This window comes from Gobio gobio (assembly GCF_949357685.1).
Source record: "Gobio gobio genome assembly, chromosome: 2".
NCBI lineage: Eukaryota > Metazoa > Chordata > Actinopteri > Cypriniformes > Gobionidae > Gobio > Gobio gobio.
Window position 1 is genome coordinate 56,712,511 of NC_137098.1, and position 12,827 is coordinate 56,725,337.

Below are 12,827 nucleotides of genomic sequence, written 5' to 3' on the forward strand. Positions count from 1 at the left end.
TATGATGAAATTCAAACAGTAGATACCGTTTGGCACTCTTAAATGTGGAATGACAGATTGTCAAGCAATGAACCGATCATCAGAAGGTATGTTGAAAGATACAGTACAACCAGGGCTGGAAATGGGGGGTAACACAGGGGGACAAGTGACTTTTATAAATGTATTTGTCATATAATAATTTATTCAAAAGATTTGTTCAAAATGACTGATTCATCCAGTAGTGAAACAAGTGAAGTCTTCATGAGTGAGTCATTGAAACCTTTATTGTGACCTGTTATATTCTGTATGCAGATTATGCAGATTCTTACGCAATATACACAGATCATTTTCTCCAAGAAGAGATTCTGTTGAATGAAGCGTTTGTGGCCACACACCATTCATAAATGTTGTTAATTGACCTTTCATGTGCTGTGACACTCAAGAAAAAATTGTTTGGGGGAAACATTAAATATGTTTAATGTTATTATAGATTAGGCCTATAGAAGATTTTATATTTAAATACACCTGAAAAGTCATTGAAAGTAAAAAACTAGAGTCCCCTCAGTGAATCTCAGCCATTGCCAGCCCTGAGTACAACTTACAAAAATGTATGTCTCATGTAATCGCTCAAACATTGTTTCAACAGCGGAAAGACGTGCAAATAATATGTTACGTAACGTTACATTTACACAAATCAATCATTCATATAAACGTAATGTCCTGCAGAGTTTAGCTCAGACCATGATCAAACTCGCTTACCTGCAATTTACTAGTAACTCTGAAGACCATAGCTGAACCCAAAATCGCCCCTATACCCTCAAATAGGGCATTTATATGAGGGGACAACCATTTATAGTGGTGTCCGAAACCATAGTGGACGTTATTGAGTGCTCTCATTCAATCCCACACTGCACCGCAATAACGAGTGTACAGCCGATGTACACTCAACGGCTGTCCGAATTCACTCACTCGTTTTCATTCACTCCTTCAAGTGAACTGTATTAGTGGACTAACGTAGGGAATAGTGAATGAGGGTTGGGGGGGGGGGGGGGGGGGTGATTGGATGCAGCCCATGACTAGCTTGTTCAGGTGTGTTTGATTAGCGCTGGAACTAAACTCTGCATGCAGGGCAGTGGCCCTCGAGGACCGGATCTGAGGAACACTGATTATTATTATTTGAGAGATTTTGTTTTTCTTTGAGAAAAATTGACTTGGGCTACTGTACCTGATATCCAAAGCAATATCGAATTGAAAACGAAAATGTACTGAATCTCAAGCTTGCGAATTGGAATCAAAATAGAATTGAATCGTGAAATTTGTGTCAATACCTGGCCCTAATGCAGATGTATTTAATTATTCATTCATAACTCATTCATTTAAAGGATTAGTTCACCCAAAAATGAAAATTAGCCCATGATTTACTCACCCTCAAGTCATCCTAGGTGTATATGACATTCTTCTTTCAGACGAATACAGTCAGTTTCTTCCAAGTCTTCCAAGCTTTATAATGGCAGTGAATGGCTGTTTCTGTTTTGTAGTCCATAAAAGTGCCTACAGTGAGGAAAATAAGTATTTGAACACCCTGCTATTTTGCAAGTTCTCCCACTTAGAAATGATGGAGGGGTCTGAAATTGTCATCGTAGGTGCATGTCCACTGTGAGAGACATTATCTAAAAAAAAATCCAGAAATCACAATGTATGATTTGTAACTATTTATTTGAATGATACAGCTGCAAATAAGAATTTGAACACCTGAGAAAATCAATGTTAATATTTGGTACAGTAGCCTTTGTTTGCAATTACAGAGGTCAAACGTTTCCTGTAGTTTTTCACCAGGTTTGCACACACTGCAGGAGGGATTTTGGCCCACTCCTCCACACAGATCTTCTCTAGATCAGTCAGGTTTCTGGCCTGTCGCTGAGAAACACAGAGTTTGAGCTCCCTCCAAAGATTCTCTATTGGGTTTAGGTCTGGAGACTGGCTAGGCCACGCCAGAACCTTGATATGCTTCTTACAGAGCCACTCCTTGGTTATCCTGGCTGTGTGCTTCGGGTCATTGTCATGTTGGAAGACCCAGCCTCGACCAATCTTCAATGCTCTAACTGAGGGAAGGAGGTTGTTCCCCAAAAACTCGCAATACATGGCCCCGGTCATCCTCTCCTTAATACAGTGCAGTCGCCCTGTCCCATGTGCAGAAAAACACCCCCAAAGCATGATGCTACCACCCCCATGCTTCACAGTAGGGATGGTGTTCTTGGGATGGTACTCATCATTCTTCTTCCTCCAAACAAGTTTAGTGGAATTATGACCAAAAAGTTCTATTTTGGTCTCATCTGACCACATGACTTTCTCCCATGACTCCTCTGGATCATCCAAATGGCCATTGGCAAACTTAAGACGGGCCTGGACATGTGCTGGTTTAAGCAGGGGAACCTTCCGTGCCATGCATGATTTCAAACCATGACGTCTTAGTGTATTACCAACAGTAACCTTGGAAATGGTGGTCCCAGCTCTTTTCAGGTCATTGACCAGCTCCTCCTGTGTAGTTCTGGGCTGATTTCTCACCTTTCTTAGGATCATTGAGACCCCACGAGGTGAGATCTTGCATGGAGCCCCAGTCCGAGGGAGATTGACAGTCATGTTTAGCTTCTTCCATTTTCTAATGATTGCTCCAACAGTGGACCTTTTTTCACCAAGCTGCTTGGCAATTTCCTCGTAGCCCTTTCCAGCCTTGGAGATGTACAATTTTGTCTCTAGTGTCTTTGGACAGCTCTTTGGTCTTGGCCATGTTAGTAGTTGGATTCTTACTGATTGTATGGGGTGGACAGGTGTCTTTATGCAGCTAACGACCTCAAACAGGTGCATCTAATTTAGGATAATAAATGGAGTGGAGGTGGACATTTTAAAGGCAGACTAACAGGTCTTTGAGGGTGTGAATTCTAGCTGATAGACAGGTGTTCAAATACTTATTTGCAGCTGTATCATAAAAATAAATAGTAAAAAAATCATACATTATGATTTCTGGATTTTTTTTTTTAGATTATGTCTCTCACAGTGGACATGCACCTACGATGACAATTTCAGACCCCTCCATGATTTCTAAGTGGGAGAACTTGCAAAATAGCAGGGTGTTCAAATACTTATTTTCCTCACTGTATATCCATCATAAATGTAATCCACACGGCTCCAGGAGGTTAATAAAGGCTCTTTTACAACAGTTAGCGCGTTCACGAGACTGGCGTTCCAGCGTATGACATAGGACGCTCCAGTGAGAATATGCTAGTTCTTGGGAAAAACCAAGTTTTGTTTTGCTCTATCCCCTACGTTTCCACGTTCGTCACCGGAACTTGCCTGCATCCTACACCATACGCTGGAACGCCAGTCTCTCATGAACGCGCGTACAACAGTTAGCAGAAGTAGGAGATTACAGTTTGTAAAGTTTTACATATGGATATATTTCTTACACAAATGCATCGCTTCGCTTCAGAAGGCCTTATTAACCCCCCAGAGCCGTGTGGAGCACTTTTATGATGGATAGATGCTCTTTTATGGACTTCAAAACAGAAACCGCCATTCACTGCCATTATAATGACTTGAGGGTGAGTAAATCATGGGCTAATTTTTCATTTTTGGGTGAACTATCCCTTTAATTATTCATTATAACATTCTGGATATGTTCAGCCTGCCTAAGCAAGAGATATGTAAATGTAGGTTGTGATGTTTTACTGAAACTGTTTGATTTGTAAGTGTACTTGTTTTAAAGTATTGGCAGAGTCACAGTAAGCAGCATGACTAGCGTTGTTGTTGTTTTTTAAATAAAATTATATTGTAGATTGCAGTTATCTTTGTTGTATCTAACCTACTGTATAATGGCTTTTCTAAGTGTTTTAGTGGATTCTGACTGAGCAGGAAATTTTGTGCTGAACTAAAGCAGGTCTTGTTAAAAGTTAATATTGACATATGAAAATGTTTTTGAGATAAGATGCAAATTTGCATACACCTGTGGTTCTCGGGTTTTACAGATGTCATTATGTACACAAACCCAAACGATAGGTGTTGTAGAAACCACCTAGTCAAGCATCACTGTTATGAGTTTTAAAAGAAGCTGTGCTGCCTGGGGCCCGTTCTTCATACATGGATTACTCCTTTATCTTATGGATCTTTATGGATTTTACTGTTTGACACGATGCAGGATTGTTAGGTTCTTCAAAGCTCACCCTGGAGTCCGTAAGCTCAAACCTGCTCGGGAGCAGGCTTATTTCATGCAAACGGGATTAGATTGCATTTTTGCTGTCCCAGCCACTTCAACTTTCTGTAACACTTTATTTTAAGGTGACGTAGTTTCATATTACTAGGCTACATTTACTTACTATAGTAATAACAACAAAATGCAAAATTACAAGCATTTAACCCTAAACCAAATCCTAACCCTAACTCTATAGCAAGTACATGTAGTTAATTAATATTACTCAGTGCTTATTTGAGTAAGTACAATGTAACTAAATCACCTTAAAATAAAGTGTAACCTTATGGACCCACTTTATATTAGGTGGCCTTAACTACTATGTACTAACATTTTATTTAATCATTTGATACAATGCACTTATTGTGTACATACATGTTTTTACATTATACTTACATTTTAAAAAATACCGCCATGTAATTACATCTGTAATTAATTTCTGTAGTTACATTTGTAATTACACAGTTGACACTTCCCTTACACCTAACCCTACCCTTAAACTTCAGCAAAACTGACAATTTGAACACAGTTAGTACATTGTACTTATTTTTTGATGTAAGTACATAGTACTTAAGGTCACCTAATATAAAGTGGGGCCAACCTTATATTATAATGTTTTGGTCTATCATAATGTAGACACAGCCAGTTTTACTCATTGAGGGATTTATTCATTAGGGAATAATTACCTAATAATTTAAGTGGCAGTTTGTCTATGCCGTGCATTAATTTGAACAGCGACCGCTATTATGGTTCGATGTAACACAGAAGATGCTGTCATCAGTGTCATGTATCAAATCTGCTTCACAGATCAAAGTAAATTAATTGCTAATTACAACATTGAAATAAAAATGCAAAGCCTTTACAAATACTAGAAAGCATGAAATAAAGGAAATAATCATGTAATAATAAGTACACATTTCATTTATCTATTATAACTTTTATGTTGTTTTGGTTGCTTGGCTGTTTCCTTATAAAGGTCCAGAAATCCGTCAGACGTGTGATGTTCTTTTTTAATAAGATGTCATTCAATGCTGTCTTGATGCCAGACAATCTCTGCATTGCTGGTCATAGTTTCGAGTATTAATGTATCTGTCCTTTCCAATGAACACAAGAACATGTAGTAACTTCCAGATATTTTAATCAAATCCACAAATTCGTTTGAAGAGCCAAATTAACCAGAGATCAGTTATGATGATTAGAAGATCTGAATCTGTCCAATCATCTCAGATATATTAAAAGGCTAGTTCACCCAAAAGTGAAAATTGTGTCATTAATTATTCACACTCATGTTGTTCCAATCCAAACCCGTAAGACTCTCATTCACCTTTGGAACACAAATTAAGATCTTTTTGACGAAATCTTAGAGCTTTCTGTCCCTCCGTTGACACTTACGCAACTACCATTTTGATGCTTCAAAAAGAGATTGTAAAGCTAAATTGAGCGGTTTAGTCCAAAGTTTCTGAAGAGACACAATCGCTTTATATGATGAACAGATTGAATTTAGGATTTTATTCACATAAACATTGATCAACTCACACATCAGTTGTGGTAAACCAGGGGTGTCCAATCCTGCTCTTGGAAAGCCACTGTCCTGCAGAGTTTTGCTCCAACCCCAATAAGACACACCTGAACTAGCTAATCTGTCTTACTAGGCATACTAGAAACTTCCAGCAGGTGTGTTGAGGCAAGTTGGAGCTAAACTCAGCAGGACAGTGACCTTCCAGGACCGAGTTTGGACACCCTTGTGGTAAACGGAAGCTCAAGCATGTTTGCTTGACATGCGAGAGCCAGTAAGGTTCCGTCTTGTGTTACGCAACACGTTTGAGCTTCTATAAAACCAATGAGGTTCATAATCGTGTGTTACGCAGCACCTTTGAGCCTCCGCAAGAACCAATGAGGTTCATTCTTGTGTGTTATGCAGCACATTTGAGCTTCCTCAAGAACCAATGAGGTTCATTCTTGTGTGTTATGCAGCACATTTGAGCTTCCTCAAGAACCAATGAGGTTCATTCTTGTGTGTTATGCAGCACGTTTGAGCTTCGGCAAGAACCAATGAGGTTCATTCTCGTGTTACGCAGCACGTTTGAGCTTCTGTAAAACCAATGAGGTTCATAATCGTGTGTTACGCAGCACGTTTGAGCCTCCGCAAGAACCAATGAGGTTCATTCTCATGTGTAACACAGCACGTTTGAGCCTCCGCAAGAACCAATGAGGTTCATTCTCGCGTTACGCAGCACGTTTGAGCTTCAGCAAGAACCAATGAGGTTCATTCTCGTGTTACGCAACACGTTTGAGCTTCTATAAAACCAATGAGGTTCATTCTTGTGTGTTATGCAGCACGTTTGAGCTACAGCAAGAACGAATGAGGTTCATTCTCATGTGTTACGCAGCACGTTTGAGCTACTGTAAAACCAATGAGGTTCATAATCGCGTTACGCAGCACGTTTGAGCCTCCGCAAGAACCAATGAGGTTCATTCTTGTGTTAAGCAGCACGTTTGAGCTTCTGTAAAACCAATTAGGTTCATAATCGTGTGTTACGCAGCACATCTGAGCTTCCTCAAGAACCAATGAGGTTCATTCTTGTGTGTTGCACAGCACATTTGAGCTTCAGCAAGTGAAACGTTTGAGCTTCTATAAAACCAATGAGGTTCATTCTCGTGTTACGCAACACGTTTGAGCTTCTGTAAAACCAATGAGGTTCATTCTTGTGTGTTATGCAGCACGTTTGAGTTACAGCAAGAACCAATGAGGTTCATTCTTGTGTGTTACGCAGCACGTTTGAGCTTCTGCGAGAACCAATGAGGTTCATTCGTGTTATCAAACACATTTGAGCTTCCGACAGAACCAATGAGGTTCATTCTCGTGTTACACAACACGTTTGAGCTTCTGTAAAACCAATTAGGTTCATAATCGTGTATTACGCAGCACGTTTGAGTCTCCGCAAGAACCAATGAGGTTAATTCTTGTGTTACACAGCACATTTGAGCTTCAGCAAGAACCAATGAGGTTCATTCTCATGTGTAACACAGCACGTTTGAGCTTCAGAAAGAACCAATGAGGTTCATTCTCATGTGTAATACAGCACGTTTGAGCTTCAGAAAGAACCAATGAGGTTCATTCTCATGTGTAATACAGCAAGTTTGAGCTTCAGCAAGAACCAATGAGGTTTGTTCTCGCGTGTCAAGCATGTTATGTTCACTGATCAATGTTTATATGTGTATAAAAGACTAAATTAAATCTTTTCAACATATAAAGCGATCACCATTTGTGTTATGAAGAGGAACGAAAGTCTTTAACGGGTTTGTAATAACCTAAGTGTAATTAATGACAGAATTTAATTTTTTTGATGAACTATCCCTTTAAGCAAGTTAATGGACCCCTGTTCTCATTCCATCTACAATCAACACCAACTGTATTTGAGGAACGTGCAGCTATTTTCTTTTGGAACGATGTTGCAAACTGTTTCCAAGCAAAACGAAAAACTTTTTTTTCTTTATTTTTGTTGCCAGGTTTCCTCCCAAAATAAGTATTAGTGGTGTTTGCTAAGGCATTGCTCATTATAAGGGTTTTGAACAACTGCAGCATACGTCATAGACACACAGAGCACCTTAGCCAAAGTCAGCATGAAATGGAAGTTATGATAGTCTTTTCTTCCCTATTGTGACGTATGTCCGAGTGAAACAGGTTCTTGAACAAGAAAAACTGTAGGGCAGGACTTGATTTTGTCCATTGGGAGATGATTGGTTGTGGTTTGCTATTGGTTGATCTCATGTGAGTGACAGGTTGTCCCGCCCTCACGCCAGTAAACACATCATCAGAGAAGAGAAGAGATGACGCTGCAAGAGGGAGAAGTTATTTTGTTTAAAGATTATAAAGGCACATTAATAAAAAAAAAAAAGATGTGCATAGATGAATCATTTATAATAAACACTGCAATATTCCCTAAAAAAAAAATAATAATTGTTCGTTTTGATTTCATGCCGACTTTTAATGTGATGGCTTCTTCAAAAAATATTGTGCCGTATGAGATGATAATATCATGGTACTCAATGAATACTATATTCATTTACCAGGATATTCAGATGATACTGGTCCAAAAAACATGCTTGTACTTCAAATTGGATCAATAATCTAAATTACTGTGGTATAGACTTGAATTTATTTGCATGCCATAAAATCCAAATGCATTGATCTGATTCTTATGTAAACACTCTGATATGACTTGAATAAATAATCTATAGCCATATAACAGTGTTTGTATTGTATAGTGCTTTAGTTTAGTGGATCATGTGATTTATAAAGGTATACTTGGGTTAACAAATGCTCCTTGTAAACTGAAAGGCAGATTTGCGCCCATGCAGAATTATTATTAAATATAAATGACTGATGAGTTTAACAAATGCAATACTTGTAACTGATTTACAGTCTTTTAAATTAGTTGTAAATCTATAACAATTATCAATAACTGGCTTTTGTGGTTAAACAGCTTTATTTTAAAGTAAATAATGACACATTTTGATTTGTTTCCAAATCAAGAACTCCTGAAAGGCCATTTGGAAAAAGTGAAAGTTTTATACAATCTGGTGTTGAAATGAGTTTCATTTTATAGCAGTGCATGACTCTAACAACCAACAGAGATAATGACACTGACAACATTCATACAAAAAACTAATACAAAACAGAAAATAACACCAACATACAAAAGGCAGAAAATTAATTTCAACGAGTAAAAAGTGCTCAATTCAACAAAGAAGTGTGTTTTATGTATATATTGTGTAAGGCAGCCGGGTCAAAATATGGCATTCTATGAAAGCCCTAACTATCAATTTCACTTATTTACAGTCATAATATTATATCAAAATATTGTTTATTGTCCATAAAGTAAAAATATGCTCTTTAAAGTCCATTCACATTTAACCGACTATAAGGTAATAGAAAAACAGGAATACCGTGAATAACGTGATCTCTGAATGGTGTGTAGCTAAATCAGGTCAAATTCAGGTCCTGATTCATCTATTCATCATTCAGAAAATGTTTACATGAAGCCTCTATTATTCATCATCACTCTCACTGTTGTTGCTCAGATTTGTCTTTTGCACCTCCAGCTCCTCTGCGCTGACCATTTCTGGATTGATGGCGGCGTACCGTGTCCCATGAAACTGACGCAGGTGTATCTACAGAGTAAAACCAGAGTGCAAATTAAGCACCTGAAATCACAACAACACTAGATATCATTTGTGTTGAAGCTGAAGTATCATAAAAGTGCTCCATGTCTTCCAAAACAGACTGAAATTTATGTTTTTATTCACTAGCTTTGTTTCCGTTTAACTTGTGCGTAAAACTGGAATTTCACTGGAACTGGAAATAAATCACTGTTTCTTCTCCAATGTGTTCAAGAGAACAAAATCATCACTTTCTGGGAAATTGGCAAAAAAATATCTGTAATAAAAATAGAAGTTGCTGCAATCGGAGAAGCCAGTCATTGAGGCTCTTTTTTCCTACATTATAAATGACTTTCGCCTCAGAGCGTGCAGATGAAATGCAATAAACGCTGTCATGTTATCTTGTGTTCGGAGGCAGATGACTGGTGTTTGAGAGCGCAATCGTGTGGGACAGTTCTGGAAGGTCATTATACCAAATCATTCGGTTGACAGACTTTGGCTCAGGCATTTCAGAATGATCAAACCAACATTTGAGATGCTGTGCAATGAAATTGGGCCACTTAATCCAGTCCAGTCCAATCACATCCTCCAGTTTTTTGTTGCACATCGAGGATTTATTCAGTAAAAGCGTTTCCACCATACTTTATGCACGTCAAGGTCCAGCGTTTTTTGTGATAAACCAAAATTCACATAAAAATAGTTGGATGGAAACAAAGCTACTGATAATCTTCCCCTCTTCTGCAACAATTAAGTCATCGTGATTTTGCAAATCCGAGAATAAATCATTCAGACCAGATTTCTGAATTAGATCAAAAGAATGATTTGTCCATAATTGTAGTCCATAGTTTCTCACATAAAGCTATCGTATGGCTAAGATTCGGAAACAAACATGACTACTCTACAGGGTTTTAGCTTCTTTTTTGAAGCTTCAAATTTTCTTCACACAAGTTCCACAGAAGAAAGAAAATCATTGGGGTTTGGAACAACACAAGGGTGAGTAAATACTGACAGAATTTAAAATTTAGGGTGAAATATTAATTCAAACAACTTGAAACGGACGACTCACTTGTATGTACAGGTTAACTTCTGCGCTTCTGCAGAGATAGGGGAAGTTTCCGCCGGTTTTGAGATGAGCTCTTCTAGCATTTGGGTACAGCTTATACATCTCTTCCTTTGCCTCATGTGACAGGGCACTCTGATCAAAAACCTAAGAGAAAAGAAGGTCAAAATCAACTGTTCTTAACAGTTCACTTATTTTTGTTTTCTTGCATATATATAAAAAGACCTACATCCATTATGGTGACAGCAACATCCTTTATCTTGTGAGGTTCCACGTAGGAGTTTTGGCAATTCAATGTGAGTCGAGAAGCCAGTTCACTCTGGTTCAGGCTTTCCAGCTGAAGCACAGATAAACAGAGCACGCTTTGTTGACAAATGAGCAAAGACTGAGACTAATTTACCTTCACACATCAGTACAAGATCTATTACTAACTACATCAATTCAGCTTAAGCACTATATTTAGCTTGATGTATGTATAATAATAACATATTTCAGTGTTAGCACACTTAAACGTTTAACAAAATCTGGGTAGTATTTCATGTTCATAATAAATGCCCTTACGACAAAAAATCTACATGGATATTTTTATATTTTTAAATTTTTTTCTGTGGCCATTTTTTAATGGAGTTACACTATTTAATTATGTCATAAAAACAGTCAGTATAGTACTCACTCTGTCAACCATAAAGTCAATTGCATCTGCCATTTTTGGGTCCACGGGTCCTTTGGCAAAGTTGCCAAGCACAATCTTTTTGAGCATGAACGCAGGCATCAACCAGAAACTAGAAAAGAAAGACAATGAGAAAAAGTCCACAAGGATGGAGACATTACCACAGGACAAATTATCAGTACATGTCCCTACCTGTTTGACGTCCATGTCTGGTTGAAGATCGATGTGTCACTAAATGAGTTGCAAAGGATGAGAGAGTGAACTCTGGGAGATTTATGCGTGACTTCAGCAAATTTCTGAGCCAGGAATCCACCGAGGGAGGCGCCAAACAAGTGCACCTGCACAGAGACAGACGGAACGATAGAGAAAGGAAAACAGGTTGTGAAAGAGACTTGTGATTTTCCATGTTGCATGCATAAGATAATACATTTTTCATACCTTGTCCAGTTGTAAGTGGTCTAAAAGCTTCCTAAATCCATCACAAAATTCCAGCAGATCCCAATAGACAGGATACTGCAGCTGAATATCAAGTTACATGTCATGGAAGAAAGCAATAATGTACAAGGGCATGTTAGTGACATAAATTCCCATGTTTGAAATGTCAAGCAACCGAATAAACCTATTAATTAACAAATATCTTTACCAGCAGGTCTGTCTCTAGTTTATGTGTGAGAGAACATACCGAGATGACGCGGTAGCCCCATCCAGAGAGAGCCAGCACCTGCTGGAAGAAAACCTCTGCGGTGCCGCTTACGGGCGGGAGGAAGATGATGGGACATCTGATATTTTTCGGCCCAGCATCATACAACGACCAGACTTTACTGTCATCATCATCCACAATTATCTAAAGAAGACACAGGCAGGAATTCTCACAAATGTGTTACAATATCACTGAAAAAAATACATATATTATTATCATTTACAGCAGTTCTATCATTTTAACTTTCTTACATGTCAATTAACAATGACAAATGACAATTAGCATCCTGTTTTCTACCTTAATTCAAATTAAAAAGATGAGATAGATAGATAGATTTTTTTTCTTACTCTTTTCAGAGGTACGGTGCTTCTGAACCAGTTATAATCAGGAGATACTCTTATCTCCTCCATTGCTGAAATGCAAAAGAAATGTCTGATTAAATAAGTGCAAGTCTCTCATAACAGTTATTCTGATGCTTGCAATTTAGATGAAAAGAAGAGGCATTTTGTGAAATTTAGTTTCATGTAAAAGAATAATTGTCGATCTATATTGATTTTACACCCTTTTCAAGTATTTCACCATAGAAAACATGTGACTGGAGTACAGAATGGTCTTGAGTTAATGCGACAACTGAACGCTCATACACAATTCCTGCAATCATAACACTATATACAAATGATGGTGTATCTCTAAAATAATCATTAAGACCTTCATACGAGCGTTTAAGATGTTCAAAAATACAGCATATGCCCCTACACAACTATTGTTTGTATACGTTTCACAGCGACGCAAATCAGGAGACCATTTCGAGCAATAGATGAGAGAATGTTACCGTGTTGATTCATGAAATAAATCACCTTTTAATGCCTTTCATCCACAGGTTTGAAAAAACATTGTATCCTTTCGCTGAATCACATGACAGCAGCTTCCGCAGCCAGAAAACGATTGACTGCACTCGATCACAACAGCCAATCAGCGACTGCTAACTACGCGCGTGCGCGGCGGAGAGCGC

The 12,827-nt window shown here is 38.2% G+C and overlaps 1 protein-coding gene across 3 annotated transcripts; it reads right to left on the reverse strand.

Moving 5' to 3' along the window:
• Positions 1–5,344: 5,344 nt before the first annotated feature.
• Positions 5,345–12,796, reverse strand: spg21 (SPG21 abhydrolase domain containing, maspardin). Of its 3 annotated transcripts, XR_013816048.1 has the most exons (11): positions 12,673–12,796; positions 12,163–12,227; positions 11,798–11,959; positions 11,554–11,634; positions 11,308–11,453; positions 11,119–11,227; positions 10,675–10,782; positions 10,452–10,592; positions 9,323–9,397; positions 5,963–8,059; positions 5,345–5,808 (listed from the first exon to the last, which is right to left on the reverse strand). XR_013816048.1 is itself a non-coding variant. In XM_079810456.1 (10 exons), exons 2-10 carry the CDS (start codon positions 12,223–12,225, stop codon positions 8,018–8,020), a joined length of 927 nt encoding a protein of 308 aa, XP_079666582.1. In that variant the 5' UTR covers positions 12,226–12,227; positions 12,673–12,796; the 3' UTR covers positions 5,345–8,017. The 3 variants fall into 3 exon arrangements, 2 of the variants coding, with proteins under 2 accessions (XP_079666582.1, XP_079666581.1); XM_079810456.1 differs by having other exon boundaries at positions 5,345–8,059; XM_079810455.1 differs by having other exon boundaries at positions 5,345–8,059; positions 9,295–9,397.
• Between the last annotated feature and the right edge of the window lie 31 nt (positions 12,797–12,827).